Genomic DNA, 19,767 nt, shown 5'->3' with positions numbered 1-19,767 from the left:
ATCACATGACAAAGTGTTTTTGTCATTTTAAAGATAAGAGATCAATATACACTTAGAGCCAGTCCCATTTCTCATTTGTACCCTTATCCTTCGTTTTCCAGTGAACTTTGTTCCAGGGGAAAATAATGGAAAATCTCCCCCTGAAAAATGGAACAAACCTTTAAGCTGATACATGTTAAAATAAATAAATAAATAAATATGAACACTGTTTAGTTACCAGGCTACAAGCAGTGCTCTGTAGATTACACTGTTAGCCGTAAAGTTCAACCTCGCTAATGCTGGACTTGAGTTATATTACCTGTATTGTTTACACCATCAATGAACGTCTATTTTCTGGTCTATTTTAATACATAAGGCACACTGGATTATAAGGCACATTATAAGAAATACTATGAAGAACTTCTAATTCAGCAGGTGGTGGCTAACTAAGTTAAGTAAAGCTAAGCTAAGTAAACAAAAATGTATAAAAAAAAAACAAATTATTTTAAACGAGTGCTGGATGTTAATCTACACAGAATTCTCTCCTGAAAACTGTTTATTTGGGTGAGTAAAGCGCTTCCGTCTATTCACAGTAAGCTTAGATTTACAAATTTTTCCAGCACTAAACATTGAGAATTAGCATTAGTGGCTAACCACTAGCGACAACGCTAAACTGAGGAACCCTGAGTGTTCCGGTAAGCCAGGGCGATATTAGCTAGCGTTTTTTTAACGGTTAATGGATAATCTAGTGCTAATGGTAAAATTGATACATAAAGTGAACCGGATTATAAGGCTCACTGACAAATTTTGGGAAAATTTTATGATTTTAAGTGCGCCTTATAATGCGAAAAATAACTATTATTGTCCACTTCTAATTCCTTGGTGACAGGAAAGTTAGCTAAGCTAGCAAATTGCTAGCTTCTTGTGAAAATGTATTTATTTATATTTTACATTTATTTGTTATGCACTCTTTTCTTTGTAAAAAGCATAAAAATACGCTAGTAGCACATCTGGTTGGTAGTTAGCTACCTAGCTACATGTCTGGCTCCACCTTAAATGGTTACACTCTGAGTGTTTTTTTAAATGATTCTTAGAATCATAATGCTTTAAAATTACATTCAACTAAGAAAATTCAATGTTAATATTTTTATTTTAATTAAGAAAATACTACATTTGTGGGTTTCTATGAACACTTGCGCAACACATATGGAATGTGCCTCTAAAATATATCTGTTTGAAGGTTAATGTGGCAACAACACTTCACCCTATCCCTCCATTTCAACAAGAATCAAGACTTAGAATCAGGACTTAGTCTTAAAAGTCCACAGTATATAAAAAAACAGTACAGTAAATTTACAAACATGCCCTTCTTTGCTCAGAACACGTCTCAGACACACTCTCTAGGGCAACTGAAGTCCTGTGATTAAGACCTGATCACGTTACAGCACCTAATCTGTGTTTGAGTGCTGATTGGCAGATATTTGAGTAAATGATGACTTGTGTACTTGGGCAGTGTAAGCAGTGTGACATCCTGTTTATGATATGATCTGCAGTCTTGGCTGGTCTGCAGAATGGAGAGAGCAGACTCTGCGCTGGCTGCTTGTCTGGCTGGACTGCACCAGGCCTGAGTATCTGTCAGAGAGCAGGGTGCCATGCCAACACAAACAGAGTCCCCCAGACACATACACACATCCCCTCCCCCATGTCAGCACAACTGGACGCCTGGCCACCTCGTTTCTGCTTGTGAGGTCACTGTCAGAACTCCCCTTCTCTAGCTCTCTGTCTTTCTTTCTCTCTCCCCAGGTATTTGGAGAGTTTTATATAAGAAAAAAAGAATAAAAAAGTCAAAAGAGAGAACACAGTTGTGCAAAGAAGAAGTTTGAGTTTTGGATTAAAACTCAACAACTTTAAACTACAAAGCAATAAGGTCAATTTAGACAACAGAAGCATCACAACCAGCATCACCGAACCTTAGTCTTATCCTGATGTCCCATGACTTTTTTTGCCATGCCCCATGAAAGTTAAACAACACTGCACTGATCTGTTGAATATGTTAGTGGGATCTCTTGCATTGAATGTGGTTGTGATTTCTGCCAAAGAAGTTTGTATTGTTTGCCTGGACAATTCTAGCCAGACATCACCGGTCACAGTCATTGCATTTACATTATATTTAAATTTAGGGTATTTAGCGGGTGCCCTTATCCAAAGCGACTTACAAAAGTGCTTTGTTGTTTACTTAAAAATATCCATAGCTAGTTTGTAGAGTCTAGGATCAAGAGTTTAGAACCCTAGGATACATATATTTTTTATTATTCAAGATTAGTTTAGGAACTCTGCAAGTCATTACCACTTACTGTGATGTCCACTGTGGATGATAATACCTTATATTTCCATATGATCATGTTGACATATGTTCCTGCGGATGAAGGAATATTTAAGGCGTGCATAACTTTGCATATCGTCGCTGTCCAATGAAAAACACTTATCTACATTTTTATCGATTTTTAGTTTACTACATAATCTGAACAGACAAACTGTCCCTTACACTGTGCCTACATTTCTTGATGAACAGACCAAAAGAAACTCTTCAAAATAAACTCTTTTTACATTGACTTCCATTTAAAGCTAACAAAGTTTTTTCTCTCTCCTGTAAAGTTGCTGTTTTGGAGATGTGTTTTTCATTAGACAGCGACAATATGGAATGTTCTATTCATCTGGCACCTACTATTAGGCCTCAGTCGAACTCTAATTCACACCACCTTGCCATGGGCACCCTAGCCAGTGTTCAACCTCGGCTACAAGATAACACCTCAGTTTTTGAGAGCTTCAGCACCCCCAAGAAGTAGGTCCAGAAGTTGCTCTATAGCAATATGGAGATGTGACTGATTTAATGTGTATAGCTCATTAGGTCATCAAACATTGGTATTAAATATCAGACAATGCTGGTATGGATATGATTCAAAGTGTAAATGTATGAGGGTTTACTGCATAGCTGGTCATAAGTGCACAGTGCCTGCAGCACCTACAGGAGCTTGTTGAGACCCAAAGACCTGGCAGGTAATTCTTTCTGAAGGATCTGAAAACCTCCTCCTTTCTTGATCAGAATGCAAGACGGTGTTTGAATGTCATCCTTAACCCACAGGTCAGAGCCGAGCGCTGATGTTGCTACATGAATGACAGAGGTGGAGGAGACGGTAATGGCACACTGATGGCTGGCTCTCTTTAGTCTCTTCATGGAACGAACGAATGCAGACTTAAAAACAAAGTCTCTCCTCTCGGACACAGAACACTGACACACACGGCCCGGCACCACCACACTTCTCTTCTGTTGCCTATAAGACGAGCAGACAGTGATGGCATGATGTTTCTGCAGCCACAACGCAGCCATGGTGTTCTCAACCATTGCAGGGCAGGACTTCCCAGCTCAGGCACAATGGGGAGAACAGGCATCTTTAAGAAATGCCAGAGTGGAGTGTCCAGCCAAATGAAAGCAGTGAATGGCAGTCAGTATTTCAGTATTAAATCTGAAGGATGAGGGTAAGATAGTGGTGGGCGTCCACTGCCAGAGGGGCGGAGCTCCTGCTGCTGCTGTTGCTGCTAACCCGAATCGCCACCAAACCTTCCTCGGATCCGCTGGCACCCAGAGAGGGCGGAGGGCGGCGCGCACCGGACCAGCAGACGGAGAGCACCCTCCAGCACACACGGCTACGCGAGACCCGATACTGCCAGCGGGCCAGCACACCACCCGTCTGCCTCAGGGCAATCACATACACACACACACAAATACATACAGACACAATGGTGTTAAAGGGGCTATGCTCTATAACTTTAATAGTTTTGGTTTCCTTATAGACCTTTTATAATCTTTGTGTGGTTTTGGTTTTCATAACCATGTTCTAACATTTCTTTACACAACTCTTGTTCTAGGGAACCCCCTCCTTTGCACATTCTTGTGTTTTTCATGATTCCAGCACACCTGTTCCAACTAATCGGCTCAGTGACAATGTTTTCCTCAGCTGAAGTGAGGGTAAGATTACAGAAAACCCCCAAAAAAATAAGGGCAATGGGTTGGAAAACTGGACTTTGGATTAAAATAATCTCTACTGTATATTATGGCTTTATGACTTGGTGTACAAGATTGATACTAGATACAGTAGACCATTCTGATTGGCTCCTCTGTATTCTGCCTCATTCACAAAGCAGTTTTGACTGCAGTGTAGAAGAAGCCATTACATTGAGACTAAAGTCCTCAGGAATGTTGGGAAAAAAATAAACTTCAGCCATTGGATGGCCAAATCTGGAAGGATTATACAGGAAGAGTGCCTGTGGCTTTGTTCCTACAACCGCAGCACAGCAGTGCCAATATTACACGTTATACCACAAACCTTAAAGAGGACGAGAAAATACGATCTGTTTGGTTATAAACTTCGCAGGTTAAAACCTGTCAACATATGCCTCATCACTATATCACTTTAAAACTATAATAACTTATACATCATGAAGAAAAACACTGGGGGAACAATAAAATGGGAGGAGCTTAAATAATTGACAATAAACAACTATAGAGAATGTTTTACTATAAGCACCATCCGTATACATAGATAGGAGAGTGCAAAGTGGTACACTGTGAAGCTTTAAAATGTTTAAATATTACCCTATTCGCATGTTCAATCTTGCATTAAGAGAAAACCTTAGTTGAAGTTGGCTGTAAAAATGTGTGTAGTTATGCTGAGGGTCCTAGAATACTTCTCTCATTAGTTGTGAGAGATCTAAATTATAAGGTATGGGAAGTAGAGAGTGTGTGGTACCTATTAGGGGTGTAAAAATGATTATTATTGAGTTAGTGAATCGAAATCCTGCAGTCCAGTGGTAGTTAATTACATTGATTATTTTATTGATCTTGTTTTTATTCTAGTTCCATGTACATTTTCCATCACATTTGTGTACTGTTTTATTTTAGATATTTATTACATTTTAATGGATTCCTAGAAAGTATATATAACTATATAAATATTATATATACTATACATATAATATATACTAACTATATAAATAACTAAATAAACTATGTCTTTGTAAAATCTTAGTTTGGGCTTTACAAACAAATGCATTAGTCTCTATATAGAGTAAGTATATATAGGTAGCCTGCAACATCACCTTGGCATCCTTGGCGTAGTAAAGTGTCCGGCCGCGAAGCTTGAAGTAGCGCTTTTTCCAGCGCTGGAAAGAGCTGGTCTGTTTCAGGAGCAGGCCTTCCTTCACACTTGTCTGCAGAGAAACAGAAACACAACATGAGCACAACCTGTTTAGAGCCATCAGACAGGAAAGCTCTGCAGAGGGTGGTGAAGGCTGCACAGAGGATTGTTGGAGTCAGCTTCCCCAGCACCATGGACATCTACACCTCCAGATGCAGGAAGAGGGCCACCTGCATCAGGAAGGATCCCACTCACCCAGCCCATGCACTTTTTGTCCCGCTTCCCTCAGGACGGAGGCTGCGGAGCATCAAGTGCAAAACAACCAGACTGAGAAACAGCTTCATTCCGGAAGCTGTAAGACTCTTAAACTCCACTTAACAACACACTGCACTGACACACAAGGACAATTACTGCACAAACACGGTCACTTTACCCGCACTGAGACACTTTATTTTCTACTGCTCTAATTCATTTCATGCTGCTATAGCACATTTGCACTCTGGACTTGTTGTTGCAACCTGTCTACTCTTTCTATTTATTTCATTTGGGGTATTTATCTTTAACTATTTTGTATATTCTATTTTTATTGTATTCCTTTATTGTACTTTTATCTATATATCTATTTAATAACAGCTCCTGGGTGTAAACTGGATCGTGAGATCACAATTTCGTTCCACCTCATGTACCACATAAGATGCGAATGACAATAAAATCTCCTTGAATCCTTGAATCACACACAGACAGCACTAGGGATGCAATGGTTCTTGGTATTTTATCGAACCGTTCGGTTCGGCCTGTTCGGTTCGATGGACCTGGATGTATTTCGGTGCGCGCACTAACAGAGCGAACGGACGCTCTGGTACTGAATGGCCACGGGGAGGGCCTGCTGAGCACGTGCTGTTGGCGGGCGGCGATTGGTAGTTGCAGTGAGTGCTCCTCCTTCTCCCCAACTGTACAACTTGTACAACGGCCTGTTTTCAAGCATTCACAGCCCAAGGATAGAACCCCAGATTATTCAATTTAATAGTATACACAGCCGAGGGCTTGACAAAAATTCGATATCAGTAGTTAACAACATTTTAAAAAAACATTCTAATAACGATGATATAATTAAAAAATAATAATTTTAACATTTTCGATATTTTGATATCACTTAGAATCCAACTGAGGGCTGCATTAATGCCTTAACCACATGCCGTTGTTCCGAACTTCATAACTGAAAACCAGAGTAACGCACAGACACCACACACATATCATATCAAATAGCAGAATTTATTAGTATAAAAAGATCTAACTGGTACAAAAATTTGTGATTATTCTAGCTCGGAAAACAGTTAGCATCACCAGTTTTCTGTTAGCCAGCTCCATTTAAACCGGTCGTCTGTAGCCTAGACTATAAAAAACAGTTTTTTTTATATATTATAACCTATGTTCAAAATATGGTCAAGTATCTAAATTCTGTTGATTTTGCATTTAACTTTTTTGCGTTTTAAGCAGGACTGGAGTATTTCTTTATTATGCAGCAACATATTTAAGCTATTAATGTAACAATGTATTAGAGTGTAGTTACTCTTTAAGACATATCTGAGTAGCCGAAAACCTTCTAAAAAATAATCTCTGGCATGTTTGTTTATCTCCTATACAATTTTTGTCATTTTTAGGTGAATAAAAAAAACATCAAACTATAAAAAATTGGCACTATTATATATAAACTATTAATAACATCAGCACAGGTGGTGACTTTTGTAACACAATTGAATTGTTCCTATCAATATCAAAATTATATCACATTTAATTAAATATATATTGTAAAATAAAGTTTGGCCATATCGTCCACTAACACAGAAAGACACAAGAAATTTTTATACCCTAAAATATCGTGCCATATTATCGTAGTACTTTTTTGCTGTTTTTAGCAAAAGGAAAATTCACACTGTTCTCATTTCCCATTATATATCTACTAGAGACAGATTATTTCTGTAGAGTTTCATTTAGATAGCTTTTATCCTAGATATATGGAAATATTTGGAGTGCATTATTAGTATCATGACATTATCTGCATCATTGACTTCTGTTATTTGATAAAAATTTGATAAAAGTATTTTTCATTTTGTTGCAGTAGTGTATTATTAAAATATATATTTTTAAATTCAGTGTTTTGTCAAATTGCCAAGTATATCATTATTGCAAAAATACCATAAAATATATTATTTAAGGGCCATATCGCCCACCTCTAATATACAATATGTACAAAGATGGGATCATTTAATAAACACAGTTGGGAGTCCAAAGCTATGCTCTTGTACTTCCAACAGGAGATCAGGTTTATGTTTTTTTAAATGTCAGTGCTTGTCTACTTTTGTAAGTAAATGTCACTGCGGCTCACTCTGGTCAGAGCGAGGAGGTTTCTCATGTTTCAAGTGGATTTGCTCACACTAACCAAATAAGCGCTGCTCAACAAATTTTGGTTTTGTTAAGCAAATGCTGGGCTTCTGAGACATTGGCACCACACAACTAGTTCTGGTACCTGTTCGTATGTACCTTATACACACAGCTAACCACCATCAGCCAATTCATGTTCACTAGAAATAACAAAAATGCTTTATGGTGTGACTATCATGGCTGTAAAGCAGAGCATGAAGCTGTCACCATGCTAAAACGAAGCAGATGCTGGAAGTGAATCCAGCTTTTTGAGTTGTCTCAAGGGACCATGTGAGTGTCTGAGCCTCTAGCTAGTGACCATGCCTCTGTATTTATCTTTAGGAAGCCTGGCCAAGATCAAGAGTGCTCCACCAACAATTTCACGCATGAGAGTAAAGAGACAAGGCGATGGGAGGCAAGAAAGGAAGACCCATTATTTACAAGATCCAAGCAGCCCGAGTGGCATAAACACTCCCAGGCAAAGCGCTGTCGCATCCCAATCAGCTCACATGCAATCACACTGAAACTCCTCAGACGACTGGATGAGGTCCACTAAATTACTGCGATGCAATTTTCTTAAAACCATAGATTTTCATACACTCATATATATCTCATATAGGAGATGAAAAAGTAATCATGGCTCTCCCAGATCTAAAATAAGAGTAATACTGAAGCTCTCCTCATATACAATAACTAAACCTGACCTGTATCTATAGGTGATGAAAAGCTGATATAGCAGTAGGCAGTAGGACAGTATTTTATATTGTACCATGATTAGACTTAATAACTATGTTTTACTCTATGATATTTTGTCCTAAAAATAATTGCGATAAATGATATTGTTATCATTTTGAGATGATTTATTGCCACTGTTATAATGATTATATAATAGCATAATAGTGCATTAAAATAGTGCAAAAAAGAACAATTAAGATTTAATTGTTAAGAATAGTCAGATATTGTAGCTAGAATATAAGCATTTTTAAACATCCTAAATAAATAAAATATAAATATAAATAAAAACACATTTTTAAGCAGAGCTAACATACTGTTATCTTTTTAAACAGAGCTAACATACTGGCCTTTTCATTTGTATAAGCTTTCCCTTTTTCTAAGAAAAGCATAATGAGCAATATTGAGGTCAGCAAACATTACTGCATTCATTGATATTCACATGATTTACATGATAACATATTAATCGCGACAAGCCTAATCATAATGCATTTTGTTTTGTGATACAAAATTTAATTTAAGTATATCATGAAAATTGTCATTGCTTAAACACTGACCAACTTTACATTTCATTATAAAGCATATTTTTTCATGTTTAATGTATTTGAATGACATGCCCCATATTCGTAATAAAATCCATGTATAGAATATTTTGATTATTATTATTTTTCTAATTTCATGCTACTTGTGCTGTTTGTCTGCATATTGCCTTTTTATCTTTTCAATTGTCATTCACTGAAGAAGACCCCAAAAAAATGAAATACAATAAGAAATGAAAAATAAAATAAAAAAATAATTATATTTAAACAATTACTGTAATAATTAAGGTAACTTACCTTCATCGAAATGAATGCAACCCAATATGCTTTTCTAAAAGTGCTGTGGTTATCATACAGATTTTTAATGACACTGAACAACTGTATCATAAAAATATATTTGTCAAACAATTAAACAGCCCTCCCCAACCACAGCATCAACAATGACAGTAGGAGTAACTGGAGTAACTGTAGAAACTGTAGCAACAGTAAAAAGCATCTACATGAATCCCATTAAATGATCATGAATTATAATCAAATAATTTATTTTAACCTTAATTTTAATGTTATTTTGGTAGGTTGATTTAAATATAGCACTGATGTTTTTCCATTTGTCTGCAAACATATTACAAACAAATTATTGGTATAAGTATTGCCCATCATAATCTTCTAAAGTACTGTGATTAGGGGTGACTTGAATATTTTGAATACCGGTATTCATTTATTCCATTATTACACTGGTAATTTTTTGCAATCTTAATTCAGTATTCAGAACTGTTTTTATGTATTAAAACTACAATACATTTAATCAAGAACTTCAAATAGAAGATAAATAATTGTTAATAATAAATTGGTAAAAACATTGGAAAAACAGAAATTACATTTTTTTTTCTAGTATATGTATTACAATAAAAAAAGAGAAATTTAAACCAGATTTAACCAGAAGTCACCAGACATGATCCAACATGTCATGATATTAATAACGCACTCTGTGCATTCTAGCCTGAAGTAAAATAAATAATACAGGACAGATATAATCTGTCTTTGGTAAAAAAAAAAAAAGTAATTGAAAATGAAAACAGTGGAAAATTCTCCTTTTGTATTATGCAGCACAGTTATTGCAGCATCACATGGTTGATATCAATTTAATAGCATGTGGCATTGCACATCCTGCAATGTAAATATATTACATGGTCACATTGCAAGGAAGAGGCTTGAATGATATATTGTGCAGTCTTAAAGGAAATGTAAAAAAAAAATAGATTATACACTACCTGGCCCAAAAAATGTTAGCACCAAAAAAAAGGGTCACACACTCTAACATTTTGTTGGGAGTATTCCGCCTTTAGCTTTGACTGCAGTACGCATTCGCTGTGGCATTGTATTAATAAGCTTCTGCAATGTCAAAAGATTTATTTAAATTCAGTGTTGCATTAATTTTTCACCAAGATCTTGCAGCAGCATTGATGATGGTAGAGTCTGACCGCTGCACAAAGCAGCTCTTCTCCAGCACATGCCAAAGATTCTCAATGAGGTTAAGGTCTGAACTCTGTGGTGAACTCTCTCAATCCATGTGTGAAAATGATGATCTCATGCTCCCTGAATCACTCTTTCACAATTCCAGCCGCATGAATCCTGACATTGTAATCTTGGAATAAGTCCGTGTCGTCAGGGAAGAAAAAATCATCCATTGATGGAATAACCTGGTCTATATTCAGTATATTCAGGTAGTCAGCTGACCTCATTCTTTCAGCACATACTGTTGCTAAACCTAGACCTGAACAACTGCAGCTTTAACCCCAGATCATTTGCTTAGTTAAATCCAGGTGGCATTTTTTATTTGGCCAGGCAGTGTATTATCTTTTTTAGTTAAATGTATCACAATTGCATGGCATGCATCCATGATGCCATACGATGACAGAATGCAAAAAAATGCTTTCTACACAACCTAAGATATCACTTATGTGGGAGTTTAGTGGAAAGTGCATCTGTGCTGCCAGAAAGTCAGCTAAAAATGCCTTAAAAACAAAATGCACTAAATGTGAGCTGGTCTTTACTGGCCTGTAAAATTCAGTTCTGCTCAGGCCGTACGGTGATGTTACATGAAATTCCCTCTTTTTTGAAAGTGACCTTCCCCTGCTTTCTACTTAATGGTTAAGCACAGGTATCAGTGCCTCTGTACAACAGCGGGGGGTGTTACACGGCCGTGGTGAAGGAGCTGTTCAGACGAGTGGGCAGACATGGCCGATATGTGGGGGTCACGGTGTCAGTCAGATGATTTTAATAGAGCTTTTCTGTCATTTCACATTATACCACTCCTTACCAACAATGCACAAGAGCTACAGACCTGGAAGCAGTCGCGCTCCTTCCCGTCCATTCATCTACAAATATAGCAGGAACATGGAAGAGTGAAAAAAAAAACAGGAATCCACTGACATATAGGGGAGGCAGGCTATTTATAGCAGAGGAAATATGCTCTCTGTGGGGAGAATTGCAAACAGAGGCACAGGCTTCGATCTGACATCCTGGTGCACAGCTGTGTCAACTTAAGCAGCAAGTCAGTCCGCCAGCGCATTCAGTGGCACTGCACGACCATTAAAGCCTCCTACTCCAATATGCAATAACACTGCTGAACTCTTTATGGCTTTACAAACAAGCACATCTTCATTCTTTACTAATATAACATTATAATAAAGATGTAGACATGTACAAATGTGTACAAATAGTGACGAATAGAAGTAGTAGAAGTGAAGCAGTGCATTAAAAAGTGTGACACTGCAATCAAAATGCACGATTCAAAGGTGATTCTCTGAATCGGGCATCCTTGCAAGAGGGAATGTTATGCAAAACTAACTTTTTGCATGCTTTTATATTTCCACTTGGGCCTCTAGTGCTCCTATAAACACTGCACGCTAAAAAAAATCCATTAGTTCTCTGTGAGTTTAAAGGGTTTTGTGTGAGGAATCATATGATTTTATGAGTCGTTAGGATGGCTCCCTTATTCTGATGATCAGAATTAGGAAATTTGGCAACCCTTATCAGCGTTCCACCAATTAGATTAGTTGAAGATCCTCCCTTTTGGTCTGCTGGTTTTACGAGCACTGTACATAAGATGCCATGGATATAAAAGTGACAGAGCCCTTAAATGGCTTATTCTGAAAGGTACTAAAACTGGCAAGAATGGAGCTGGTGAGATATGTGAGTCCCTTTTAACATCCCTATATCTTACTAAACCACAAAGTGTATTTTAAAAGTCATCATTTAATACATTAATACGAAAATGTAATTTTGTAAAATGTAAAAATGCATTTTTGATTAAGCAATTCAATCGCAACCAGCTGCAATATTAACAATGTTCAGTGTTTAATAAACTGCTACTAAAATTTTAATAACAAGACAAAAACATTTTTGTCTATTTAATTTATGCAATAGAGAAAAAGTAGCACAAATAATGAAAACCTGCAAAAAATTTGTTCCGATTTCTGTATTCAAATAAATGTTTAATTTGGATACATCTCTACTCTTTAGCCAAACAAACTCAATAAACAGTCCAATCCACTTCTTAATTTTTACATTTAGTTACATTGGTCAAGAGTTCTTAAGCATTGTGAAACATTACAGGCATGCACCAAAAGCACCTAACAAAGAAGCTCTGAATAAATACTGAATCAGACATATACTGTGCACACTTCAAACACAAATACACTTCCTTTACGTAGAGCAGTTTAACCACCAAATTCCTGCAGTTCATTAAGGTCACTGCAGCTTCTTTATAAGGACATAGACTACCTTCCATCAAATAAACATTATAAACAGACAATATGATGAAGAAAGCTTCGGATTCCTAACTGAAGTCATGCTCCTGATTAAATATACTGTACAGTTAAACCAGCTACTAAAAAACAGCTGGTTAATCAGAGTTAGAGCACCTGTAGAATTTGGCTTGGTATATTGCATACTCTGATTGCTCATTCATAAGCTGACTATTATGGTCTGTTCATGGCCAACAGCTCAACATATCTCAGTTAAAAAAAAAGGTCAGGCAATGCCTTAGCAGATGGATGAGAGGTGCAATCACCAAGCAATTTGCTTAATCCAATTTCAGCTCCAAAGATCTTAAAGCTTTATGAAAGCCTGGAGCATATTAAGAATATGAGAGAATATAGTCTTTCCTTGAAAGGAAAACTGTATTGTCCTTGGTATAGTCGAATGATAAGAGTTTTGAACATATACTATACAATGAACTTTAAACATTATTGTGTTTTCATTAACAATGTTAATTAAAATGTTAGCAAAAAATGCTGCAAAACAAGCAAATTTTAACTCACCAAAACTGTTATGTAACAGTCTGTATTCCTTTGAAGCTCTGTTCACATTACCTGGTCGAAGCGACTCAAATACATTTTTTTCAGTTCTGTGTCAAATCCAATCTTTTTTAAATAAGATTTGAGTCACATTGGCCATGTTCAGGCTGCAGGCAAATTGGATTAATTTTCCAAGTCATTTATGTTGAGATGACTGTTCTCACTGTTATTTGCAAAAGAATCAGAAATGTGTGATTCTGCATGTTCAGACTTTACAGGTCAGCTGCAATAACTAACTTTAGCATTCTTCTTGGACCCTCGCTCTTCTGTCACTCTGAATTTAATATGGTTACTGTTTCACATGTTTGGAGTGACACAAAAGACTGCTGAAATTTGATTTAATGTGGTTTGGACCAGAGTTGCAAAAATCTGACATGTAGTCATTCATGTAGTTTCTGGCTGTCCAGAACATCAAAATCTATTTTTATACAACCGGATTATAAGGTGCATTTTTGGCGACAATAGTATGGAAAAAGGGTGTTGCCATGTCTAATTTAGCAGGTCTCGCTGCTGGGAGAGGGGGGGTTGGGGGGGGCTAAGTAAACAAAACTGTAATTCAAAACAACAAAAAAAAACATTTTCAATTGAGCTCTACTCAGATTTCTCTCCTAAAAACTGTTTATTTGAGTACTTATTTAAGAATACAGCGCTGCCTTTTATTTACAGCAAGCTTACATTTCCAATATTTTCAACAGTGCAGTTAGCAAAAGCGCGGTTAGCAGCAGCTCTAGCCACGGATAGCAGTGCTTAGAGTTAGTAAATGCCAGGGTGCTATCAGCTAGCGGTTCTTCCCATGTAGCTGGTTTTAACATGGTAAACACGCAGGCTACAGTCCGATACACTCACTTCTGAACGGTGAAAGAGCTAGCGCTGCGGTTAGCAGCTAATGCTAATACTGCTCCAGCTGTACTTCAGCAGAGTGGCTTTACTGCTCTTTACAACCTGACTGGTACAAATCATATATAAGGCGCACCGAATAATAAGGCGCACTGAGGATTATAGAGAAAATCTAAGGATTTGCAAAAAAAAATACAGTAACTTTTTTTATATTGCCTATTTAAAGTTATAACAGTTTTACCTATTGAAACATGCTTATGCTTTTTTTTTTATCTCCGCATTGGTGCAGCATTATTAACTATTATTAATGTTGTCCATAAACTTCAAAACTACTTTGAAGACAATGCTTGTTTCCACAAGGTTTAATGGGAAACTCTAATGATCCACTTTAATGCTCCATTTATTTGTTCGTTTTTGGTCTCCATAGTTCCTTTCTTGTCTTCAGTTCCTTTCTTGTTGCCAAGTAGGACAAGAAGCAATCTATTTATAGTTTCTTCACTAAACTGTGAGAGGGAGAACAGCTCTGTGCCAGACAAAAGTGAGTAACCCCACTGTGCCATACTGTACACACACACTAACACACACACACACACCTCAGTAACTCTACCACATCACTGTGAGTAACCCTATACCTCAGTCCTCACGACACTGACACACAAAAATAACACACACACACACACACAATAGACAAAGGCGCCAATGAGGGCAGCAGCTGTGTTGGGGGGATAAGAGCACAAAGCAGGAGTTCCTAAGAAAGTGAATGAAGAAAACAGGCTTCCATCCTGTCCCTGAGGATATCCAGCCTCAGTATCTCACTCACTGGCACACGCCTGCAGTACCGGCACCACCCACACACACACATACACATACACACACGCACACAGGATGTGTCTAGTGTTCATATGGGTGACTAATGCAGTATTTTCAGCTCCTACCTGATTTTATAATGTATCCATTTACTAGTGGTTATCTAAAGTAAAGGAGGATTTTTCACTTGTGGAAAACTCTGAAGTTGCTCCATACCCAAGAACAATAAGAGCACAGTGTGCTTTGTTCACTCAGACATTACTAAAACAGTTAGAGAAAGATGGAATCAGAAATATTTCATATTTTAAGTTTGACACAGACTGCAAATCAAATGTGAAAACAATACCTTTTATGGCTATTTGGTTAATCACAATAACAAATTTTAAACAACATATTTCCTATAAATTATTGCAAAAATACATATAGATACAGTAGCGTAAATTATTTGCAAAGTTTTTGCCCCCTTACAGTTTTCTATTGTTTTTGCATTTTTGTCATTTAAACATTTTTCAGATTATCAAACAAACTTTAATATCAGACAACTATAACCTGAGTAAATATAATATGCACATTTTAGATTATTTTATTTATTAAGGGAAAAAAACTATACAAACCAATCTAATCCTTTGAAAAACATTAACTTGGAAAGCTAAGTTCCTGCCTGACAACAAGAAGCAGCAAAAAGATCACAAAAAGCAACACATTATGCTGTGATCTTAAGAAAACAGATGAGAAAACAAAGTCACTGACATCGGCCAATTTAGGAAATTGCTTTGGGGTAACTAATGGGAAACTTTAATAATCTACTTTAATGCTCCATTTATTTGTTCATTTTTGGTCTCCATAATTCCTTTCTTGACGCTTTGAGACTCCAGTGGAACACAGTGAGAGCTATTATTCACAAATGGAGAAAACACTGGCGAACCTTCCCAGGAGTGGCCAGCCAAAATGATGCCAAAAGTGCATGGACAACTCACCCAAAAGGTCACAAAAAAAAACCCCAAAACAACATTTAAAGAACTGCAGGTCTCACTTGCCTCAGTTAAGGTCAGTGTTAATGATTCAATAATAAGAAAGAGACTGATCAAAAATGGTCTCCATGGGAGAGTTCCAAGGCAAAAACCCTGCTGACCAAAAGAACACAACTGCCCAACTTACATTTGCCAAAAAACATCTTGATGAGCCCCAGGTAAACTGTCTGTTGAATTGACAAGACAAAAGGTGTGTGTCCTGTTACATCTGGTGTGAAACTAACACATAATTTCTAATAAGTTTTATGTTTATGCTGAATGTAAAACATGGTGGTGGTAGTGTGAAGTCTCGGGCTGTTTTGCTGGAAAACTTGCTGTATTAGATGGAACCAGGAATTCTACTGTTTACCAAACAACCCTAAAGGAGAATATCTGACCATCTGTTTGTGACCTTAAGCTCAGGCGTACTTGGGATCCAAAACACACAAACAAATCCACCTCTGAATGGTTTAAAAAACAAAATGAAGGTTTTGGAGTGGCCTATTCAAGGTTTGATTGCTGTGGCACAATCTTAAACAGGTCATTCACGCTGGAAAATCCTCCAAATGTGTCTGAATTATAACAATTCTGCAAAGAAGAGTGGACCAAAATTCCTCTACAGAGATGTGTAAGACTCATCGCCAGTTATCGGTAAAGCTTGAATGCAGTTGTTGCCGCCAAGGGTGGCACAACCAAGTTATTAGGTTTAGGGGGCAAACACCTTTTCACACAGGACTAAATTGGTTTGGATAGTTGTTTCCTTTAATAAATAAAATTGATCATTTTATATTTACTCAGTTTATCCTAGTCTGATATCAAAGTTTGTTTAATAATTAAGAAAACTAAAGAAAACTGTAGGGGGCAAATACTTTTTCACACCACTATACATGATTTTTTTTTATAAGACAATATTATGTCATTGATATATTATAGAACCATAGTAATGCAATTACACACTTTGAAATTATAATATTAAAAATGCTATATATTTATAAGTATATAAAACATAAATAAAATAAAAACACTGTTTCAAAACACAGTCAACATATCAAATTATTTACGTTAATAAGCTCATTCTTGCTAAGTAGACACAATGGGCAATTCTGAGGTCAGCAAAATGATTGAGGTCATGTCTGTACATTGTGTGGTAAGTAGGTAGCGTAATTATTGCGCCAGGACTAGTTGCTATGTAATTATTATTAAACTAAACTACATAATTACATTTCAATGGTATAACAACATAATACCTCTCAGCAGCATTAACATACTGTAGGAGTTAATTAATCAGTGGAGGAGGGAGTCATTTTCGCACATTTTTTCAAAGCTCAGAGAAAAAGATTATTTAGTTAATTTAAGTCAAAATGAAATGGATAGAACTTTGTTTTAATTCTGATTTTATCTGGCATTATATTATTTTTTCTAAAGCTACTCATTTTTCTCATCTGCACTCAACTGACACACCTACAGTGTTTTCCACAGGGGGGACTGGCTTTCAGATTCATGATCTCCTGAGATCCAACAAAACATTTCTTCAATACTTATCTACTGTATATATTTTTCTTAAGGATGTCATTAATGTGTAATGTAAGGAAATTGTCACTGGATTAGATTTATCTTCAGTTTAAATATCATTGATTATCTTTTTACAATGGCACCTATCAAGATGTACAGGGGTTGGACAATGAAACTGAAACACCTGTCATTTTAGTGTGGGAGGTTTAATGGCTAAATTGGAGCAGCCTGGTGGCCAATCTTCATTAATTGCACATTATTGCACCAGTAAGAGCAGAATGTGAAGGTTCAATTAGCAGGGTAAGAGCACAGTTTTGCTCAAAATATTGCAATGCACACAACAGTATGGGTGGCATACCAGAGTTCAAAAGAGGACAAATTGTTGGTGCACGTCTTGCTGGTGCATCTGTGACCAAGACAGCAAGTCTTTGTGATGTATCAAGAGCCACGGTATCCAGGGTAATGTCAGCATATCACCAAGAAGGACAAACCACATCCAACAGGATTAACTGTGGACGCAAGAGGAAGCTGTCTGAAAGGGATGTTCAGGTGCTAACCCGGATTGTATCCAAAAAACATAAAACCACGATTGCCCAAATCACGACAGAATTCAATGTGCACCTCAACTCTCCTGTCTCCACCAGAACGGTCCGTCACCACAATAAATTATTGTGTTCTAAAACCAGGTGTTTTAGTTTCATTGTCCAACCCCTGTATGATCTCATTTTAGGCAGAAAGTGAACAGTCAGTTCTTGAAGTTGATGTGTTGAAAGCAGGAAATAGGGCTAAGTATAACTATTTAGTATTAACTATATAAACTTTTTGACAAGAACCAAATTGTGATGGCTAGACAACTGGGTGAGAGGATCTCCAAAACATCAGTTAGGTCTTATGGGGTGTTTCTGGTATGCAGTGGTTCCAAAAGTGCTCTAGGAATGGACAACTGGTGAACTGGTGACAGAGTCATGACCCGTGCATGCTTAAGGCTCTTTGATGTTCATGAGGAATGATGGGTAGCCGTTTGGTCAAAACCTACAGGATCTGCTAATGTTTTGGTGCCAGATATCATGGGACACCTTCAGAGGTCTTTCAGAGGTCATGCCTCACTGGGCCAGAGCTGATTATGTGGAATAAAGGGGTTGACACAGTATAACACAGGGTATAATATACTGTAAGAATATGTAAGTTAATGATTAGGTGTATTGGGAACGCCCATACTTATATAGGCTGTTTGGTTAGAGTAGCACTGCTGAGGTAGCTAGCTAGCTAAAAGTAAACGTATTGTGCTTTGTTGGTTTGGTTACAGGGATTGTAAAAATGATTAAATATATAAATAAAAAAACTAAATATTAAACACATTACAGTTTTCAAAAATGTAAATAAATCATTTTATTTTAATGAATATATGTTTGAAACTTTGTGTCTATCCAAAATGGATGTGGTACATGAGATTATATCTAAATAAATAAAGAAATGGAAAACGATCTAGGCTATTTCTAGTGGCTTAGTTGGTGTCTGGTGATTGGTGCTGTAAACCCGAGTCTGCTTTTGTGTACTGTGGTGATCTTTTTATCTGGAATATAGAGCCTGTGGGGGGTTCTGTGGCAAAGACACCACACAGACTGCTGTGCCAGGGAGTTGAAAGGATGCAGCTTTTCTCTGTTGGTAATTACCCACAGGCTACTCCTAATGGCCAGCACATCAAACCCACCCCCCATCAAGTTTCCCAGCCACACTGAAGACATACGTAGCCATCGTGCTAAACTACTGCTGCCACAAATGGTCTCGGGTCTAATTGGAAGGTAGCAGTGGGATCAGTAATCCCCAAGAACATGGGAAAGCGTTTGTTGTAAAACAAGCTTTTGAAAGATTTCGAAACATGATCTGGCGCTTTCATGTTTGGATCAATATTGAAGTCAGAAAACAGATTTTGTGGTTAGAAACCAGACTAAACACGCGGAGAAATTCACTGGTCTTCTTCCTGTTCTCACTGGTTGGCTAGGAGTTGCCTAAGGAGGCAGTTTGTGCAGAGAGTCTCAGTGGTGACAGATGTTCTGCTTTAAGCTTGTGAAAGCCAGATATATTTTGGGAATGATGTGAGAAATTACCCCAAATATCTTGCCCTATTAATCTCAATACTGTGGCCCACTTTGGCGTGAGTTAACTCTGTGCTTTGATGGTGATGGACTGCGGTGCTGCAGATGCACAGAACTCAAATATTCACTGTAAAATGTACTAAATCTACCCTACATACTGAATTCATTAAAAACTTAAACAACATTTGTTAAACAAATAAATGAATAAAAATGAACAGTGGAGATATTTTTACTGTTTATTTGTGTAACTACATCTTGGCATGTTTTGAGTTGCATGA

General features: G+C 37.1%; 1 protein-coding gene across 5 annotated transcripts in view; it reads right to left on the bottom strand.

Moving 5' to 3' along the window:
• The window catches only part of dgkh (diacylglycerol kinase, eta), a 106,541-nt gene that overhangs the window by 69,142 nt on the left and 17,632 nt on the right, over positions 1–19,767 (bottom strand). For 3 of the 5 annotated variants that reach the window (XM_007251703.4, XM_007251705.4, XM_007251702.4), the window contains 2 exons: positions 5,137–5,247; positions 3,582–3,728 (listed from right to left, as the gene is read on the bottom strand). In XM_007251703.4, coding sequence (XP_007251765.1) covers positions 3,582–3,728; positions 5,137–5,247 — 258 coding nt within the window. The remainder of the gene's footprint in view (positions 1–3,581; positions 3,729–5,136; positions 5,248–19,767) is intronic. The other 2 variants (XM_007251711.4, XM_007251704.4) reach the window with 1 other exon arrangement.

Source organism: Astyanax mexicanus, chromosome 11 (assembly GCF_023375975.1).
Source record: "Astyanax mexicanus isolate ESR-SI-001 chromosome 11, AstMex3_surface, whole genome shotgun sequence".
NCBI classification, from domain to species: Eukaryota; Metazoa; Chordata; class Actinopteri; order Characiformes; family Acestrorhamphidae; genus Astyanax; species Astyanax mexicanus.
The sequence above is the reverse complement of the archived record's forward strand: the minus strand, read 5'-3'. Positions and strand labels throughout refer to the sequence as shown.